Source organism: Marmota monax, unplaced genomic scaffold (genome assembly GCF_021218885.2).
Source record: "Marmota monax isolate L192 unplaced genomic scaffold, Marmota_monax_Labrador192_F-V1.1 WCK01_AAM20220418_F8-fsc00215, whole genome shotgun sequence".
NCBI lineage: Eukaryota > Metazoa > Chordata > Mammalia > Rodentia > Sciuridae > Marmota > Marmota monax.
The window spans coordinates 411,587-431,761 of record NW_026695214.1 but is presented as its reverse complement, the minus strand read 5'-3'; the positions used below and the strand labels follow the sequence as shown (position 1 = coordinate 431,761).

Sequence of the window (20,175 nt, the reverse complement as noted above, 5' to 3'; positions counted from 1 at the left end):
TATTATGTGATGGGGTGGGGAGTATCGATCCCACCAAGCTCCACTTTTGGGTACTTCGTAGTGAATCTTGATGCCTAAATCCTTATCCATATTTTGAATAAATTCCACACTGCAAACTTCTGGTACATTTTCTTTTGTTTGGGTACTGGATATTGAACCCAGGGGCACTTAACCACTGGCCACATCTCCCAACCCTTTTTAATTTTTATTTTGAGACAGAGTCTCACTAAGTTGCTCATGGCCTTGCTGAGGCTGGCTTTGAATTTGTGATCCTCCTGCTTCAGCCTCCCGCACCACTGTGGCATGCTCTTGATATACAAGTCTCTGTAGTGCTTTCCAGAAAGGCCTTGCCTAGGGTGGGGTGCAAATCCCTCCCAGGGAATCAGGGTGATTGTGGGAGACGAAGGTCTTCAATCATCACAGAACCCCAGCGTCTTGAGAATGCTCATCAGAGCCACAGGGAAGACAAGGATCAGACTCACTCACTCCCACTCACTCCCAGACCCTGTGGCTCTGATGAGCATTCTCAAGACGCTGGGGTAACCATCTGGGTCACCGACTTCATGAAGCACCAGAATACCCACTTTAAGGAGGGGCCCTTCCTGTATCCCTAGTGTGATAACTTCCTACACAGCTCCATCCTCAAAGCAATACAAGACCCACCTGCCAGTTGGTGTAGTGGTACACAGATATAATCCTAGCAACTCAGAAGGCTGAGGCAGGAGGATCACAATTTTGACTTCACTGCATGCAACTTAGCAAGACCTTACCTCAAAATAAAAACTAAAAAGAGCTAGGGATGTAACTAGGTGGTAGAATGCCCTGGGTTCCTTATACCCACCCACCCATCCCCCCAAAGAGAGAGGCACTGTCTTACCATGTTGCCCCAGGCTGGCTCAGAACTCCTGGGCTAAGGAATCCTTCAGCCTCCATCTCCTGAGTAGCTGGGACTATGGTGTACCCCTCTGTTCTCAGCTTGCCCCTGGTCTTCATTTCATTATAGATATCACAGAAGGAGGTGAAGGCAAAAGCACGGGAGGACAGCTCCAACGGTGGAGGATGTAGCAGGACCGCTACCTTGCCATCCTCCAGTCAGGCCAGCCAAGCCAGTCACCTGGGAACTTGGCCGTTTGGAACTTTTTCCTTCTTAGAATGTACAAGGCACCTTTAAAGAAAAACCAGTATGTTTGTCTTTGTTTTTATCAGTGTGTTGATTGTGAGAAATCATCTTTTCATCATTACCCTTGTTTTAGGGCTTAGGAAATGTAAAGTCTTTAACTCTAGTGTGAACCAGCCAAACTTTTTCAAGTGTCTGCTTGTAAAGAAAACATAACCAGATAGGGCTTTTTTTCTGGAACAACAGGAATTCTTATCATCTATTTTCAGAGTTGTTTCACTCCAAGAAAAAAAAAATCACCTTGTTTTGAAACTTTTCCTCAGCTTCAAATCCAGCTTGCAAGTCTTGAGTAATGGGAAACCAAGTGCCCTCTCTTAAAAAGGGCAAGAGCCTGGAGCTCCGCTTGGTTTTCTTAGACCCCCCCCCCCACCACCACCACCACCACCACTCCTGGATGTGTGATGTATACTGGAGAGAATGAGAAGCTCTCTGCTCATGTGTTCACTGCTGCACCCCGGGCCTGGTGCGTGGCAGGCTCTGGTGAATGTTCAGAAGATGATGATCAGTAAGGAAGGTACATCAGCTTTGAAGATTATGCTGCTGTTCAAATGCAGTTTGATAATTACATAGCAAAGTGTAAAACAGATGCAAAATGTCAGCCTCTTGCACGTGATGCGTTTTATACCATGTAATAAGAAGAGCCTGGGAACCCTGCACGGCGGGGTCATCTGTTGGGCTTCTGGGGAAAGCTTCTGTTGTAAAATGTGAGAGCGGTTATTAATCACCGCTCTGCTTCACCACCTTGAAGCCCAAGGTCCCGTTTCCAGTACGAAGGCGAACGCAGGCGCTCGGGGAGTTCGCCGGACCGGCCGACTGAGGTCGCCCTGCCAAATGCCCTCCAGCCAACTTAGTCCTGGGGTTGGCCATCCCTGGGAAAGGGCGGATGGCTCCAGGATGGGAACTCCACGCCCGGCCTCAGACTAAAATCCACCAGCGTAGAGGCGCGCGGCTTTCGCGCGCGGCCCTCTGGGAGTAGTAGTTCGACGCCCTTCCGCGCAAGCGCAGTTAAGGCTGGCGGAAGTCAGAGCGTCGAGGGAGCGTGGGGCGGGAGGGCTTCCAGCGGAGAGGTGGCCTGAGCACAGAGACGATCGGAAGCCTGCCGCCTTCTGGGAGTTGTAGTTCAGCGTCCACCCGCCTGTACAGGGGGAGTCCCTCTCGGTGTGGACAGCGACCTTAGGAAGTGGAAGAAGAGGAATTAGCCTGTGTGGGTCAGAGACGTGGCGCTCGGATCCCGAGTCTTGCTGTCGTTACTGGACGGTCCGGGTAGGTCTGGGCCAGCCCTGAAGGTACCGGAAGTGCGCGCGGGTCTCTGGGAGATGTAGTCTGACGCTCGCGGGCGCAGGCGCAGTCACGGGTTGTGGCGGCCACGGCCTTTATCGTGCCTGTCCGCAGTGAGTGGGAGGCCCAACCGGCCTGGGCCTGCGAGCCTTCCCTGAGGTCCTGGCGCGGGCGGCGTTGGCCCGCGCGAGCGCGCGCGTGTGTCGTCCGTTCCGCCTCCTCAGGCTTGGGCGTCGTTTCGGGGCTGGCAGGGCCTGGACCGGGCTTGGGCCACAGGCCGGAGCCCTCTGCGACGCGTCAGCCGGACCCGCAGCCCCCTGCCCCGGGACGCTCTGTGGAGGGGATGGCGTAGGCCGAGCCCCGACCGCGAGGCCATCCTGGAGCCCGCCCTTCCTGAGCGGCTTCTGCCCCCAAGGGGAGAGGGGGGACACCGGGAGCCCGCGATTTTAGCCCCAGTCTGGGACCCAGAAAGCAAACCTGGGCGCGCCGCCGGGGCCAGCCCGTACACCGACCGCGCGACCCCGCTGCCGACCCCCGGGGCCCGCGCGCCGCGGTGGGAAGCCCGGCTTCGCCTCTGCCCCGCAGCGCCCGGGGCGGGCGAGGAGGAGGAAGCCCCGGTCCCCGGCCTGCGGGGTTAGGGAGGCGCCTCTCACCTAGGGCCCTGGCACGGGCCTCTGCGGGGCGCTCCCCAGAGCAGACTTCCCGCCCAGAGCAGCAGCCCTCGCCGGTTTACCGGGGCCCTTAATTCCTACAGTCCCCATCATGGCCTTCTACGCTGAATGCGGGGCCATTTTATGGAAGAGGGCAACTGAGGCACACCAACGGGGGCCGGGGGACCCGAGCTCTTGGGCTTCCTGTCAGTAAAGCTGCTCCTGGAAATGACCTGTGCAGCCTCTCTGGAGAATGTGCCCAGCCTGCCCTCGGTTTCCCTACGCGGAGTGGGCAGGACAGTGCAGAGAGCACCCTCCACAGCACCAGTGCTGGGCCCAGCGCCCCACGTCCCACAGCCAGACCTTTTACCTGCACCCACGAGCTTTAGGCTTGGCATCTCTGGTCACTGCAGAAACCACCCAGAGCTGGACCTGACTGTTCCCGCAAGAGGCCAGAAACACGGGGAATGGCTGCTGGGCTCCTCATCACCAGGGCGGGGGGTAGGTACGCTTCTGTCCTCTCAGGGCCCCACCTCGGAAGCCTGTTGTGCCTCAGCCTGTGCCCTGTCATTCCCCTGCCAGGAGGGCACTCCAGCCAGCTCCACCTCTCTCCCCAGCTGCCTCCTCACCTGTAATGGCAAACCTGAGGCCACGGAGTTCATGGCCAGCACAGACCTTCCGGCTCCTAGTTGTGGTGCAAGAAGGTTAGGTGAAGGTGCTCGTCCTCTGGAGATTCTGATTCCAAGTTGGCACCTTGAATGTGGCCAGCTCTGTGGGGAAAAGAGCTCCAGGGCAGGAGCAGAAACACAGAGACCTTTCCTGATGGCCCTAATCCTACCCACAAACCTGCTGGGAGGAACTAGCCTCTCTGGGGAGTATTGGAAAACACATGGAACAGGAATTGCCCCATGAACCCCACCTTTTCTGAAGACCATGCAGTTACCCTAATGTTTAAGTGCCCGAAATTGAAGAGTGGGGTCCTGCTGGAAAGGGATTTTCCCAGACCCTCCAGATTGGGTCAGTGCAGAGAACTTAGTTGCAACGGGGCATTGTAACCTAAGATGTGAGGTTAACTAGTGGGATTGTTCTGATACCAACTCTGAGACTTTTCTCCAAATTGTTGGAAGACAGGTGAGAGGCTGTTCCTACACCAATGAGGAACAGGCCATAGGAAACTCTGACCCCAACCTCCAGACCCCATCTAGCCCAGCTGTTGTTCCCATTCACCACCTGCCCCCACCAGCAGTTAGTGCCAGGTTTGACTCAGCTGAGGACACTCACGATATTTCAGGAGCAAGTGACCTTTGAGGACATGGTTGTGGATTTCACCCACGAGGAGTGGGGGCAACTAGAGCCTGCCCAGAGGACCCTGTACCATGATGTGATGCTGGAGACCTTCACACTGCTGGTCTCTGTAGGTAAGGCCACACCCATGTCCTCAGTGGTCTTCAGACACAACAGTCACTTCTCCTGTGTTAAAAATGGGGCTAGGAGGGCTGGGGGTGTGGCTCAGTGGTAGAGCGTTTGCCTAGCATGTGAGAGGCACTGGGTTCAATTCTCAGCACCACATATAAATAAATAAAGATCTGCCAATAACTAATAAAGTGTTTTGGGAAAAAAAAAAAATGGGCCTAGGACTTGGCTTTGTTTTCTTTTCCCTTTGAAAAGATTGAACCCCGGTGTGCTCTACCACTGATCTACATCCCCAGCCCTTTTATGTTTCCTTTTGACACAGGGTCTCACTAACTTGCTGAGACTGGCCTCAAACCTGTATCCTCCTGCCTTAGCCTCTTGAGTGGCTGACATGACAGGTGTGCACCACCTCTCCTGGCTAGGGCTCAGCTTTAAAAGCAATCCTTGGGCTATATCTTGAGTTTCAGGAACTTGACTTTTTTAGTGTAGAGAATATCAAATAGGATTAATATCAACAGGTTACAGACCCAACCTGAAATCACGAGAAGTCTTTCAGTGGTGCTCTTGGGAGCTCCTCACTCGGCCTTCTGTGTCTTCGTCTGTCTTCATCTGGTTGGGCTGCTCTACCAAAGCACCTTTGACTGGGTAATTTATAAACAGTAGAAACGTGTTGCTACAATTCTGTAGTCTGGGAAGTCCAAGATCAGGGTGCCTCCTGCAGCTGCACATGGCAGACCTGGGGCAAGGGAGCGCCTGTGCACTTCTCTTGGGCACTCAACCCATTCACAGGTGGAACCCTCATTTCAGAGGCCTCACCTCTTAATGCTGTCATAATGAGCGTTAGGTTCCAACATAACAACCTCGGGGGAGATCAACACTCAGACCCCAGCAGCCTCTTTTTTTTTTGATACCCAGGATTGAACCCAGGGGCGCTTGACTGAGCCACATCCCCAGCCCTATTTTGTATTTTATTTAGAGACAGGGTCTCACTGAGATGCTTAGTGCCTCTCCATTGCTGGGGCTGGCTTTGAACACATGATCCTCCTGCCTCAGCCTCCAGAGCTGATAGGATTTACCCAACAGCCTCTTTCTGTCCGAGTTTCCAGATGGGCTATTGAAGATGACAAGACAGCTCCCAGGGTGCCATTCTTGTGTGCAAGACCAGTGGACAAGGCAGTCTGGCCAGAGTCTCCAGGTTGCTATGGCTGGCTGCCAGGTCCCCTTCACAGTGCCACTGTTGCCAGCTGACAAGGGAGGAAGCAGAACTCTGAGGTCCACTCAGGAACTGGGGGTGGGCTCAAGGGTCAAGAGTATGGACATGGAGTCCCTTAAGAACACTGGGCTCTTGGGCTGGGATGTGGCTCAAGTGGTGGCGCGCTCACCTGGCATGCATGCAGCCCGGGTTCGATCCTCAGCACCCCATACAAACAGGGATGTTGTGTCCACCGAAAACTAAAAAATAAATGTTGAGGTTCTCTCTCTCTCTTAAAAAAAAAGAAAAAAAGAAAAAAAGAACACTGGGCTCTTGACATGACTGCTGTAGCCACCTGGAAGACAAGGTGGAGTGGTCGGGGATCAGCAGGTCATGGGAGGCAGATGCTCACTCCACAGGTCTCCCTGAGCAGGACACTGGTTCCCAGGGCCAGAGGTCCTCTTCCTGCTGGAGCAGGAGGCCAAGCTGTGGGCAGTGGACTCTGGAGATGCCCAAGGCATGTGCCCAGGTGAGACAGAGCCTTGCAGGGCCTGTCCACCTGCACCTCCAGGTTTCTCTCTCTCTCTCTGCTTTCTAGTTCTGCACAGTAGATCGGCTGCTCTCCAAGTGATCACCCACCCAGCACTCCTGGCCATGAGACTGAGTTGCCACCGTCAGGGCACCTACAGTCTGGGGGAGGGGCAGACAGTTAGTACAGCGGTGACAGCAGTGTGAGATGACTACAGGTTGTGCGAGTGCCCAGAAATGAAAGCAGGAAGGCAGTGGGAGGACAGCAGGAGGATGGACAGCTTCAGGGAGGGGTGGGAGCCAGAGCCTGGGCTAGACATCTGAGCGAGCAGCATTCCAGGCAGAGGAACCCAAGTGACACATCAGACAGCTCTGTGTGATGTCAGTTTAAACCAGTGTCCTTTATTGACTGGTCAAGGGCCCAGCACTGCCTGGGTCATTCTGCTCTTTGTCCTTTTGCTCTGCTTCTGGGTTCAGCGAGCTGTGTGCAGGAGGTGGGTGTGTCCAGGCCCTATCTGAAGAGTGGCTTGTCACCAAGTTCTGAGAGGCTTGGCCAGTGTGGGAGGGTCACAGAAGGGTCCTCCAGCCTCAGAGCAGCCAGCTCTCGCCCAGCGTAGCTTCCTGTTGCTGCTGTAACAAATCACCATGAACTTGGTGGCTGAAAGCAGAGCAGATTCTCACACAGCTCTCGCTGGCCCTGATGGAGCGCACGGGGCGTGTTCTTGGGGCTGCTGGGAGGAATTCTTTTTTGCCTTTTCCAGCCCCTAGAGGCCACCTGCATTCCCTGGCACAAGGCCAGGTACATAGAGTTGGCAGAGGCTGGTTTCTCCATCCCTTGGTTCCTCCTTGCCTGGGGGTTAGGATGTGGACATCCTGGGAGCCGTTATGCAACTAACCACACACAGCCTTTTTTTTTTTTGAAGTTTCACTGGAGCATAACATAGTATGGGGAAGGCGCCCACCTCACACCTCTAGCCAGTCTGAGAGCCATGGCTGTGGGGGAGGGCAGGGCACCAGAGCAGGAGGACAGGGGTACACTGCTTCATCGGCTGAGGCCCTGTGGTTATTGAGGTGGGCAGATGCCCTGCCTTTGAGGATCCCACTTAGTGAGACAGATAAGCCAGGTCCAAGCGCTCCACTGCACCGAGGTCACACATCTGTCCTCCCAGTGTCGGCTGTGTCTGGTTTGGGGGCCTGCCGAGTTCCTTCATGTCTGAGCTGAGCTGTGGAGGAGACACCAGATGGGTATTGTGGTGGAAGGTGTCTGGGGTCCTTCCCATGTGGCACTGTTCTCTGGCCTCCTGGCACTGTGGGAGCTGCGTAGCTGGCTGCCTTCACTGCTCTGGCCATCACTGCTCGGGAGCCTGGTGCCTCTGGGAGTAGCCCCTGAGCACTGTCTCCTTGGCCGCCTTTCCCCACCCCTCTTCCTGTTCCTCTCCTGGTTTGCACAACATGAAAAACTTTTTGTACCTCAGAATTTTCAAGACCAGTTTAATTCTGCTCTCTCCCTAAATACTACAAACTCTTTCCCCCTAGAAAGGGATCAAGGGACATTTCCACTTTTTTGTTTCTTCTAGACTTAGAAACCAGACAAGAAATCAGCCCTTCTGCCCCAAAGGAAAGCACCTCAGAAGAGCCGTCCAGCAGTGTTGTTCTGGTGCAGACTCCTGCGGGGTAGTGTGTGGCCCTTCCAGGGGAGGACACCGCAGGTCCCTGGGAGTGGAGTCCTGAGAGGCGCGAGCCGGGAGACGTGGCAGCCCTCAAGCCTGGGGGAAGGGGTCTGGGGGAGCCTTGTGTCCTAGCCCTGATCTCCCACCTCATCCAGCGACTCCTGAACAGCCAGGTCCCCACATGTGGAGAACACCCAGAAAGAGGCAGAAGCTGGACTCAAAGGTAAATGCACAACAGAAAATCTGTGCAAAAGAGAAACTCTGCAGATGCCGGGAATGTGAAGAGCCTGGCCAATGTCGCCGGTGTGGAAAAGGCTTCCGGAACAGCTCTGCGCTCACCAAGCACTGGAGGGTACCCCCCCCCCCCCCCCCGGGAAGAAGCCCTATCGGTGCCCTCGGTGTGGCCGGACCTTCAACTAGATGGCCCCGCTGACCCAGCACAGGAGGACGCACGGGGCGCCAAGCCCCACGCGTGCGGGGACCGTGGGAAGGCTTCGGTTTCAGCCGGTCCCTCTCCCAGCACCAGCGCGCGCACTCGGGCCACAAGCCCTCCGCCTGCCGCAAGTGCGGCAAGACCTTCAGCCGGGCCACCCAACTTGTCCAGCACCAGGGGGTCCACCCCGGGAGAGGCCGAACGAATGCAGCCAGTGCGCGCGGCAGCGCCTTCAGCCAGAGCCACCGTCTCGTCGGGCACCGCAGGACCCGCGGGGGGGGGGAAGCCCGAGGCGTGCTGCGGCCACCTCCTCCCCGGGGAAGCCCTGCGCCTGCGGGGACTGAGGGAAGGCCTTCGCCCACAGCTCCTCCCCGACCCAGCACCCAGAACTCTCACTGGGGAGACGGCTGCATGGGTGCTGGGGACAGGGGAGGCCTTAAGCCACAGCTCGTCCCACTCAGACTCGGCCTGTTCCTTCTCACAAGATGCAGCACCCACTCCTCGTTCTCAGACGGAAATGCCTAGCGCCACCAAGGGTTAGGTTCTAAACAGCAGGGAAAGGTGGAAACCATCAACCTTGAGGACCCTGAGCCTCGAGAAGAGAAGAGAAAAAAGGAATGTCTGGGCCTGGTGATGCCACGCGTCCAAGCATTCAACAGACTGAACCAGAGATTCAAAGGCCTGAGAAATTCAACAGACACCTTTCAGGTAAGAAAACCAAATGAAGTCAGAATTTGCTGTTGTTTACATTATATTCTTTCTTAAAGGGATGTTTATGAATATTCAGGTTGACTCTGATAATCCTAAAGAACAGCAGCATGTTCCAAAAATGAGAATGGCATTTTTGTGGAATCCCTTGGATACTTGTCTTTGACAGTACAAAGCTGGTTTGTGTGTAAGTTGCTTGTTCTGGGTATGTAACAGCCAATCCCAGACACTTCTAATTCCATATGCCAATGTATCAGCATACTATAAACAGAATTTACATCCCTCATCTCGTTTTGCAATTTAATTTCTATGTGCAATGGGATTGAAAAGCTGTGTATGGGAAGACTTGAAACATAAAGCTGCTTCCATGGAATGTCTCAAGATTCTGAGAGGGCTTTGCTGCAGGACTCACAGTCATTAGAAATGCTGATATTACGAAAAGGGGAGGGTTTACTCCTTTGTTCAGCCATCATCTCATGCTCAGTGGCACTTCACATTGGTACTCTGTTTTGTTCTAAGATTTCTCTTTGAGGAAGTGTTCAAGTTAATCTTTTCTTGAAATGTGTCCTCATTGATTCTTCATCCTGGTATTCTACTCCCCCCACCCCATTCATTAAGTTTCTATTTTTATGTTTAATTTAAAAGCTCACAGTATTTCATTAAACCCTGGATCCACAAATAGCAGTATTCCTGACAACTACAACCATGACATGGCTGTTGCCTTCTTCATCAGAAATAGCCTCGGGCACGGTGACGCACACCTGTAATCCCAGTGACTCTGGAAGCTGATGCAGGAGGATTATAAGTTCAAGATCAGCCTGGGCAACTTTAGCAAGACCCTGTCTGAAAATAAAAAATAAAAAGGGCAGGGGATGTGGTTTACTAGTAAAGCACCCCTGGGTCCCCCAGTAATGGGGGGGGCGGGGGGAATAATTGCATTGTTTGGTTTGGGTCCTGGGTGGTAATCAGTTGTGCTTGCATCAGTCTGATTTCCTCAATCACTGCGCTAGCATATAAATTCCTAGTGAACTTGAAATTGCTTCTGGGGGAAAATGTTGCAAATAGTCTTTCAACACTGCTCCTTGTGAAAAGCCTTTTGGGAATTAATTTCACTTTCCTTGTAGTTGTTTGCAGTGCTGGGGGTGGAACCCAAGACTTCATGAATATTAAACAAGGACTCTACCAGTGGGCTGCATGCATCCCCAGTCCTTCACTGTCCTTTAAAAGCTGCAAAAGCCTGCCAACAGAACCACTGCAAGCTATCTGGGTAACTGTATTAAAATATTCTGGTCCCATTCCAAAAGCAAGAAGTGGGCACAATGTGCACACCTGTAATTCCAGTTACTGAGGCGGCTGAGGCAGGGCGATCAAAGTTTGTGACCAGCTTTGGCAACTTGATAAGACTGTCTCAAAAATTAATCAAAGGGTTGAGGATGTAGCTCTGTGATAGAGCACCCCTGGGTTCCATCAAAAAAAGAAAAATAGAAATAGATAAAATTAGCTCAATATGTACCCCCCTACATGCACCACATTTCCATTCTGACATGTCAGTATTAAAAAACTGAGATACTTTACTTCTCTAGTGTGTACTTATACTCAGTGCCTCCGAGTTCACTAGCCACACTTCAGGTGCTCCCTTCACATGTGGCTGGCCAGTGGCAGCATGGTGACTTAGGTCCTCTGGTCAGCTTCTTGACCTTCCCTTTGTGATGGGAAGCCTTGCTTTCTCTGAGTTGATTAGTACCTCGATAAGTTGCTGAGGCTGGCCATCTTCCTGCCTCAGCCTCCCGAGGGACTGGGATTACAGGTGTGCGCGGGCCCGTCTTCAAAGAAGGCAGATGTGCTGGGTGTGTTGGTGCTCAGGAGACTGAGGCAGAAGGATCATGAATTCAAAGCCAGCCTCAGCAAGGCTGAGTGGGAATGAGGGTTGGAAGAGTCTATTTAGGCTTTTTTTATTGCCAGAACCACACTTGGTTTGAGGACAGGCAGAGGGGAATGTGGCTCAGTAACTGGTAGAGATGGGTACCTGGGCCCTTATGAGTGAGGGGCCCACAGTCTCATTTCCCTTCAAGGACTGGAGAGCGGAAGCGGATCCCTGGGTTACAGCAAGAAGCAGGGGCCCCTCCCACCAACACACATAGGCAACAGTCAGGATGTCCAGCTGTAATGTGAGTGAAGAAATAAATACTTTATTACGTCAAGTCTGTGACTCGGGGGTTGTTACACAATTGCTGGCTCAAACACAGTGACAGAAAGAGGCACCGTTTATCTACAGGAGCAATTAAATTTATGCTCAGGCAACAGAAACAATACTATAATCTGAGATTAAATGCAAAATCAAGACACCTCACGGAGCCCAAGGAGTTAAGTTCCCTTTGCTCAGGCAGACAGAAGCTTCCTCAACCTTTGTTAGTGTTTCCAACCTACTGCAATCACCCCCTGGTAAGAGACATCCTACATAGAAGCCAATTCTCACATTTAGATACACAGCTGGAACTCCACAAAATGATACTGCCTTCACTACGTGATGCATTCTGACCTACTTTATTCTACTTCATTGCTTGGTAATGCCGTTGGCCACCCACTAGTTTGATTTCACAATTCACTGATGGGCTGGAACCCATAGTCAGAAAACTGCATACTAGGCTCCAAGCATTTCGGTGATCTTCGTAAGCCACTCCGTATAGGTAAAGACGCATGAGTGGAACAAGGAAATAGTTTCAGCTTTTCAGGATTCAAAAGTGAACTTGACGTCACATATTTACGAAAGGCCAGAACATCTGGCAAGAATTCTGCCTGAACAAACTTGGGGAGCTCAAACAGGAGCAGTGGAAGTGAAGACTCCAAGACTGCCCACAGAACACGCACACCGGGGACTCGAACTGCACAATGGCCACGGCCGGCACACGGAGGTATACACGTGGCTGCAGGACAGTGGGGTCGGGGTTTCCCGTGGTGGATGAGGTGGGGTTTTCCGTGGGTGCTCTGGCCACATCAGCCCATTTGGGAAACAAGCTGATGTTTGTCCAAAGACCACAGGAAGACCACCCCCAAGTGTCTGGAAGGAGCCCCCATACATTCTGAGATTCCCCGCCAGTCACTGTCACCTCAAGGGACACTGGCCTGGTGGCTTGTCTCCAGGCCTCAGGCCCACCCTCCCCCCAGAGTGAACTCACTGTGGCAGGGCGGGGCCAGGTGCAGAATGGCTCCTGGGGATTCCAGTGCTGGCCGGCAGGGCCTGTCTAGCAGCCCTGGCAGGCGCACAGCTTCTTGCTGCCGTGGCTCCTGTGATGCTCCATGAGGTGCGAGATCCACGCAAAGGCCTCCCCACACTCACTGCAGGGGTAGGGCTTCCCTCCCGACACTCCAGGCTCCTCGGCCTCAGGACTGCCTGAGGCAGAGGTGCCCGCCTCCTGCCCAGCTGGGGGCGTGGCAGCACGGCCATCTGCGTCAGGCTGCATGGCGTCCCCAGGCTGCTGGCTGCTCTGGCTGGAGGCACACTCGGGTCCCTGCTCACCCTCATCCTCTGGGTGGGGCCGCTTGGTCCCAGAGCCTTGTTGTGGGCTGTCTGGACTCGCCTGGCCCTGGTCTTCTTCTGAAGGGCAGGGGACTCTTTGCTTCTGGGAGGGGCTGACGCAGCCTGAATCCTCACCCACAGTGTCTGGCGCCTTCTCGGGCTGCTCCTCCTCCTGGTTGGTATCCATTGGGGGGTCTGCAGGAGTGTCCCCTGCGTCCCCTGCCAGCCTCTCTGATGGCGTTTCCTGTGAGCCACTGTCCTGGCCTGCGGAGCCCTCCTCGCACATGTTCTCTGTGCTTTCTTCCTGCTTCCCGCTGCCTGAAATAAGGTCCACGTGTGAGCAGCCCTGACTAAGCGCTCAGGCCTGGACACTGCCCACGCCGCACTAAGGAAAGAAGGCCTGAGCAAGGAGGGGAAAGGGTGTGGGACACGAGGCCCTGACCTGGCGGCCTCTGTCACCCTCTTCCAGCTCCCTGCTACCTGAAAGAAATGGCCCCTCCTAGCAGCCAAGGGCCGTGTGACCACCAGCATAAGCAGGCAGTGAGCAGGGCCTTCTCCACCCTGCTGCTGGGGAAGTGACCCCAGGAGCAGCCACCCTGACTGCAGGAGGACTGGCATGGAGGCCACACAGCCGTGGTGTCGGGGAATGAGGGCCAGAAAGCCCTGCAAAAGCCCACTGGCTGCACGGGGCCTAAACTCCTGCCCCAGAGCCAGACCTTTGGGCTCTCCACACGGCCGTGGCCTTGTGCCCAGGGACATCAGCATGCAGGAGGCCAGCAGAGCCTCAACAAGTGCTTATACTCCTCGAGTGCACCCCCAAAACCCAGCTGCTGACCTGGGGAGGCCCGGCTAGCACTGGGAGAGACCATGGAGAGTCTCCCCAGGTAGGGAGACTCCAGCCCCAGGTAGGTTCCAGGTGGCCACAGAGGTCCATGCGGCCCTGAAGACCAAGTGGCCACAGCACAGCTCAGCCCAGCAGCCCACACCTCACAAGTAATTCTGCTGTTCTTTCTGGTGACCAAGTTTTAGGGCGGTTGTCACGCAGCAAGAGATCCCTAAGAAATGATGCCTGCTTCCTGCTCCAACACAGGTGAAGCCAAAGCTGGGGGGGTGGGGGAGGGCACCTGCCTGAAAGCAAGGTGCATGCTCTACCCTGCTCACCACTTTCTAAGGTGCCCTTACCTGGGAGGCTGCCTCCAGGTGCCTCTCCTTCCACAAGGGGCTGCTCCTCTGCCTCCAGACTAGATGCAGCATCAGGCTGGGCAAACTGGTACCCTGAGGTTCAACAGACAAAGCAGCTCTTAAGAGGACCAACACAGAAAGCAGCCGGCCTCACTCCCCTAGGCTGGCGGGCCAGGACCAAGCCCCTGGAAAGCTAGGGTTCCAAGAATAAGGCAGGCGGAGGAAGAAGAGGCTGTGCCTGGGTGAGGCTGGAGGGCCCACAACCTGGGTGGTAAACGAGTCTGAGGGGAAGCAAATCAAACATGTAGGAACATAAAACTGGCTGGGGGCGTCGCTCAGCGGTGGAGCATGTGTTTACTGTGCAGGAAGCCCCGGGCCAGCCCCCAGCACAAATGAAAAAACAAAATCAGAACCACAAAGGGCTCAGGAAGCCCCCTGCAAAGGAGGGCTCTGTGGCACCAACTTTTACCAAACAGACCCTTCACCAGGCCCACAGGCTGAGAAGCCTCATCTCTGCACCACAAAGTGGGGAGCACTGGCGGTTGGAAGCTGGGAGAGCTTTCTCAATTCAGAGGCTTCCAATCCCGCAGGCAGGGGCTGCAAGTGGAACCCAGGACCCAGGCAGAACTCAGGTAAGGGTGGGACCTTGGCAAACCAGGCCAAGTTCAGACATTTAAAACATCCCCAGTGTCCCAAGGAAGCCCCCAGGATGGGGTCAGAATCTCCCACCCATCGGGGAGCGCGGGCTGTGGGAGGCGAGCCTCACCCCACAGGAGCAGCTTCCTGTAGCTCTTCATGTTCTCCTCTGCAGGATCCAGGTGGGCCCACTCCTCAGAGTGCAGAGGTTCCTCCGGAAAGGACGGCTGGAACAGAAAGGCAAGGCGGCCCTCGCTGAGGCTTCCACCCAACCCCACGGAGGGCAGGCGGGAGACCCTCCCTGCACTGCAGGGGCAACGCCCTCCTGTGGGTCCTACCCTCAGGTCTCCACCAAAGCAGGCTTCCTGGCCTTGGCAGTGGGCATTCAGGGTCCTAATCCTTGCTGTGGGGGAGTTCATGCCCTGGGAGGGAACAGCATCCAGGGCCAGGAGGGACGGACCCTGTGAGCAGGTCAGCCCCAGCACACCCAAGGGCCCCCACCCACCGTCGGCTGCGCTTTGGCCTCGTCGGTCTTCTCTCCCCCGTTGCTCCCCTGATCCAGGAGCATGGGTTCCAGCGCAGGCCAGGCTGGGAGAAGGCAGGGCAGCGCTGCAGGGAGACATGCTGTCACTGCACGACTCAGAGTGGCCAGGCAGACCTGCGGCCCCCTCACAGGTCCCAGCACACTCACACCACGCAGGCCTGCACCTCACGGGGCAGAGCCACCACAAAAGTGCCAGCTCACGCCATGGAGGAGGCAGTGCCTTCTGCTGCCCTCCAGACGGGCAGGGACCTGGCACGGTACCAGCGCAGGGCCGACGGGCAGGGCAGGCACAGCCTGTGCACCAGAGCAGCTGTGGAGACCACACAGGCACTATCTGCAGTTCCTTGCCCCGAGGGCAGGGTCACCGGGCTGCACAGGGGGTGCCAGGCAGCCAAGGAGCCAGCGACCACAGCCCAGGGAGGACCGCCCCATGAGCAGTGAGCACTGTTTTCCAGGAGACAAGCAGCCGACTCTGCAAGCATGCGCAACGTGCAGAAAGGTGGGCAGCCACACACCAGGATGCTATTTTTAGAGGGCATGAGGAGAGGGGATGTAACTTTTTTTTTGGTACTAGGGATTGAACCCAGGGGCACTTTACCACTGAGCCACCTCCCCAACCCTTTTCATATATATATTTTTTTTAATATTTAATTTTTAGTTTTAGGCGGACACAATGCCTTTATTTTATTTTTATGTGGTGCCGAGAATCACACATGCTAGGCGAGCGCTCTACCCTTGAGCCACATCCCCAGCCCTCATATTTTATTGTGAGACAGGGTCTTGCCAAGTTGCTCAGGGCCTTGCTAAGTCACTGAGGCTGTCCTCAAATTTGTGATCCTCCTTCCTCAGCCTCCTGAGCCACTGAGACTACAGGTGTGTGCCACTGCACCCTGCAAGAGATTACTTTTTTCTTCATACATCAATGTTTCTTCATCATGTGATAAACATGTATAACTGCTATTTTTTAAGGGGACTCTTAACTCAAAAGTAATACACTCATGTCATAATAATGTACAGGACCAAGTCCCATTTGCATAATGGACTTTGAGGCCCCCCTCCCTGGCCTCCCTCTGGCTCCCACACTGCCTCCGCAGCGCACCCACCTCCCCATCTAAGGCCCAGCTGGTCACTCACGAGTATCAGGTGGCACTGGGATATCCTCAGGGTCTCTGGGGCTCCCTAGTCCTCCTGGTAACAGCAGGGGGTCAGGGTGCCTCTCATACACTCCCTCACTCAACCCAGAAGATGATCCAGCTGGGGAACACAACAGCATCCCTGTTTACAACCAAGGAACAGTAAAAGGTTAGGACACAAGCTAACCATCACAGAGTCTGGAGAGGGCCAGGCATGGACCCAGGGTTCTGACCCCAAGCCCATGGGCTCCTGCCCCATCACCACCCATCCATCCCTCAGAACTGCAGAGATGAAATCTCCAGCTAATGACCCAGAATATTCACCCAGTTTTTATGAGGCTGGTCACTGCCTTTGCCCTTCATTTCTCCTGCTTCCTAACATCTGCAAAGCAGAAGTGAGGGCAGGAGCCCAAGCAGCTGTCCCAGCCTATGAGGCAACCCTGATGGAAGTGGCAATGGGTAGGACAGCAGGAACTTGGATCCCTGCTGACTGAGAAACAGCCTCTCCGACTCAGGGCTGCTTCCTCCCGTGCCTCCTACACGTGGGGAAACAATTTTCTCTGCAAAGCCGTAGCCGGGGATTCCAGCCCTTCCCAGACCCTGCTCCCCGTTTCCTCTAAGACACGTTCTTCCAGGGCGGCAGCCTCACCTGGCTCCTCCAGGACGTCCGTGAGGCCCTCCACCAGAGAGGCTGCCTTCTTACAGCTCTCGGGGTACTGGGCTACCACCCAGGGGCGGACCCTGTCAGGCAGGATGCCCAGGAACTGCTCCAGCACCAGCATCTCGAGTATCTGCTCCTTGGAGCAGGCCTCAGGGCGCAGCCACTGGCGACACAGCTCGTGCAGCCTGGCCAGGGTCTGGTGGGGACCAGCCGCCTCCTGGTAGACAAACTCCCGGAACCGCAGGCGAGAGAACTCGAGGTCCGCAGGGGTCCTCTCAGGGATGGTCTCAGACTCGGGGTCCTCTTGCTGACTCGTGTCTGCAGACCCTTCTGTGTCTGCAGACCCTTCGGTGGGCACCTCTGGGGGAGTTGGGGAGCTTCTGGGGGAGGCCAACACCTTCTCCAGAGGCAGCATCTTCCCAAACCTGCACTGGAAATATGACTGTGTGGAGCCAAGGGCTCAAAGATGCCAGGGGTGAGGGGCCCAAGGAAAGGTTGACTGCCTCTAGCAGAGGACACACAGTGGTGCCAGGGTCCCCAGGGAAGGTCAGCCAGTGACAGGATCCAAGGACCTGCAGAGGACAGCGGTGAGACAGATGCCCACATGGTAAGAACACAGCTGTAGGGGACCTGAACAAACAACAACAAAGCCGAGGTCTCGGGGTACAACCACAGGCCCACCACACCCAGGTCTCAAGCAGTTATTTACAAGCAGTCTGCTTGTTAAACATCAGTTGAACTCCAGTTTTGTACTTATTAAAAATTATTGGACAACCTGAATTATAAACCTAGATATAAAAAAGCCTGAACACATCATTCATTCCCACTATGCGTATCATATACACGATGTCAGTCTCATGGCATCAGATTTGAACTGCAAGGCCTGTTTCACATTTAACAACATGTATTATGTATGAGCCAGGCACTGAAGTGCACACCAGTGTCCCCAGCCCCGGCAACTTAAGAGAGACTCAGCAAACTGGTAATATTCCTTGTCTCAAAATAACACATAAAAAGTTCTGGGATACAGCTCAGAGGTACAGTGCTTGCCCAGTATTTACAGTATTTTAATCCCCAGTACAGGGGGATGGGGAGAAGCATTACAGGGCTTTAGTTCCCAATAAGATGGGGGGATAGGTGTTGGGATATCTATCATTAAAACAACTAAAAACCTGAAACAAAAGGCATTTAGAAAGACAGTAGGCACAGGCAGCCCACATCCGTCTGGAGGTGGACAGCTCTGCAGATCTAGAGTACAAGGTGGGAGTCATCAGAGGTTGGCTAGGAGTGGGGATGGCAGGGCATGAAGGACAAGAGGAGGCTCTAGTCCTAGCCAACTTTCCCCAACCCCTTAACTCCTAGGCACAGAGGGGCCAGAATCCAGGATGTCTGGGTGAAGCCACTTCATTGTACCTGCTGGCCAACAATGGCCAAGCTAACAGACACGGGCAGGCCATAGTTCGCCTGCATCTGCATGTCCTCCCAGGACCTGGGCCTGAAGATCTGAGCCAGCAGGAGGAAGAACTCCCAGACACCACCACGAGGAGCAAATAAGAAGCTATCTACCAGAAGACAGCTGCCCTTGGAACCACAGAAACAATCGCATCTTTTGAGGAATTCAAGAGAAAACCGTGCATGGGGACTGCTGGGGACTGAGAGCTGCTGACCTTTGCCAAGTCAAGTCAGATCTGTCCGATACACTTTCCCACGAGCATGCAGGCCCGAGGGTCTCGTGGGCAGGCTGGGGGTGCTCAATTCTACTGAGAGCATCTGTCCAGCACAGGTGAATGCAGAGACAGGAAGTGGATCAGTGATTTCTGGGGACCGTGATTTTCAAGGTAGGAAACGACTATTAATGGTTATAGGATTTCTTTCTTGGGTGATAAAAATGTACTGAAATTAACTGGTAACAGGCACACAACTCTGTGAATCACTAAAAACCAATCAATGGTCCACTTTAAAGAGGTGAACTTTATGGTACATAAATTATACCTCAATAAAGTTGTTTTAAAAAAAGAAAAGCTAGGCACAGTGCTTGCACACCTGTAATCCCAGCTACTCAGGAGGCTTAGGCAGGAGGACCTCAAGTTTGAGGCCAGCCAGGCAACTCTCATGCCTCAAAATTAAAAAAAAAAAAAAAAAAAAAAAAGGTCTGGGGATGTAGTGCACTGGTACTGGTAGAGCACTTGTCTAGAATGTGTGAGCCTCAATTCCATCCCCAGCATTTTGCAGCTAGCAAAATAGCATTTACAAATAAGGGCAGAATTCTAAGAGCTATAAGACATTCTACACATGTTCCATTTCTCTCCAGAAAAAAGACCCTCACCACCAGAACCACCATCACCATGATCTCCATAACCACCACCTGGATCGCCATCCTGGCCACCACTATACACACCCTCCATGGCAGTGTCCACCAGGTGTCCTTCCTTGGGCCCCTTTCCCCTGCCTGCTGCACTGAGGGCCCTCAGAACACAGCACCCACTTCACAGCTCAGCACTTTCTAGAACACCCTCATCCCTATGGGTGGGTAAACTACCGCCTTTTCCATTTTCCTTACTGCTCTTCTGTTAGATAATTCACAAGCTGTCTGCCTCCATCCTGCCATTGTCCCCACCTGTGACTCTTCTTTTCAGTCTTTGACCACATGTTATGTTCTAATGTTTCTTACCAATCCAATTTCTTTAAAAAAAAAAAAAAGGGCTGGGGATGTGGCTCAAGCGGTAGCGCGCTCGCCTGGCATGCGTGCGGCCCGGGTCCGATCCTCAGCACCACATACCATCAAAGATGTTGTGTCCGCCGAAAACTAAAAAATAAATATTAAAATTCTCTCTCTCTCTTTAAAAAAAATAAATAAACCTTGCTTGAACATTTGAAAAAAAAAAAAAGAAAAATTCTGAGGGCTGGGGTTGTGGCTCAGTGGTAGAGCACCTGCACATGTGAGGCACTGGTTCAATCCTCAGCACCACATTAAAAAATTGATTAATTAATTAAAGGTATTGTGTCCATCTAAAACTAAAAACAAAATCTAAATTTCTGAGCTCAGAAACTTGCTTAACCCATTTCTTCTCATTGTCCTGGATGTGCAACACCTATAAAAACTTAAATGTAGCATATAATATAATCATAATTATAACATTAATTAAAATAACATAAGCTCTAGATTACAAACGTCAACCTATTTTAAATCACCTGTGTGAAGTCGCTGAAATATTTACAGAACTGAAAACTAGGAGTTAGTGGGTTAAAAGGGTTTCCTTCTCTACCTCATTCATTCTCCTGGGGCAGCTGGCTGGAGCAAAGGGTCCGAGAGGCCAAGGGTGGGCGGCTAAGCTGAGGGGTCGTAAGCCTGGAGGCCTGCCAGAGCCCTGGGCTGCCCAGGGACCCCAGGTGCCTCCCAGAACTTCCAGCACTTAAGGATCCTCACCACAGGCCCTCTATCCTGCCTCCCTC

At 53.8% G+C, this 20,175-nt stretch overlaps 2 protein-coding genes across 16 annotated transcripts in view; one reads left to right on the top strand and one right to left on the bottom strand.

Annotated features, from left to right (window-relative positions):
* Window positions 1-2,214: 2,214 nt before the first annotated feature.
* On the top strand, window positions 2,215-18,798 carry LOC124084095 (zinc finger protein 28 homolog). 8 transcript variants are annotated; one of them, XR_009225599.1, is made up of 4 exons: window positions 2,215-2,440; window positions 4,397-4,523; window positions 7,816-15,427; window positions 18,085-18,798. XR_009225599.1 is itself a non-coding variant. In XM_046431054.2 (3 exons), exons 1-3 carry the CDS (start codon window positions 3,334-3,336, stop codon window positions 6,443-6,445), a joined length of 702 nt encoding a protein of 233 aa, XP_046287010.1. In that variant the 5' UTR covers window positions 2,215-3,333; the 3' UTR covers window positions 6,446-9,335. The 8 variants fall into 8 exon arrangements, 1 of the variants encoding a protein (XP_046287010.1); XR_006849028.2 differs by having other exon boundaries at window positions 2,215-3,606; XR_006849031.2 differs by having other exon boundaries at window positions 2,215-4,523; window positions 7,816-9,049; window positions 10,174-15,427.
* Zscan18 (zinc finger and SCAN domain containing 18) overlaps window positions 11,214-20,175 on the bottom strand; it is a 30,142-nt gene continuing 21,180 nt past the window's right edge. For 6 of the 8 annotated variants that reach the window (XM_046430976.2, XM_046430974.2, XM_058574751.1 and 3 more), the window contains 6 exons: window positions 16,711-17,147; window positions 16,063-16,203; window positions 14,890-14,993; window positions 14,515-14,611; window positions 13,749-13,841; window positions 11,214-12,884 (listed from right to left, as the gene is read on the bottom strand). In XM_046430976.2, the coding sequence (XP_046286932.1) occupies window positions 12,292-12,884; window positions 13,749-13,841; window positions 14,515-14,611; window positions 14,890-14,993; window positions 16,063-16,203; window positions 16,711-17,137 (1,455 nt within the window). In that variant the 5' untranslated portion in view covers window positions 17,138-17,147 and the 3' untranslated portion in view covers window positions 11,214-12,291. Of the gene's footprint in view, window positions 12,885-13,748; window positions 13,842-14,514; window positions 14,612-14,889; window positions 14,994-16,062; window positions 16,204-16,710; window positions 17,295-20,175 lie in introns of all 8 variants that reach the window. The other 2 variants (XM_046430970.2, XM_046430972.2) reach the window with 2 other exon arrangements.

What these genes read in the sequence shown, in the direction of transcription:
- LOC124084095 (XM_046431054.2), top strand. Translation starts at nt 3,334, where the DNA reads ATGACCTGTGCAGCCTCTCTGGAGAATGTGCCCAGCCTGCCCTCGGTT. An exon ending in CCTCATCACCAGGGCGGGGG is followed by an intron (nt 3,607 to 4,396) that starts GTAGGTACGCTT and finishes ACGATATTTCAG; the next exon opens with GAGCAAGTGACCTTTGAGGA. An exon ending in CACACTGCTGGTCTCTGTAG is followed by an intron (nt 4,524 to 6,143) that starts GTAAGGCCACAC and finishes CTCCCTGAGCAG; the next exon opens with GACACTGGTTCCCAGGGCCA.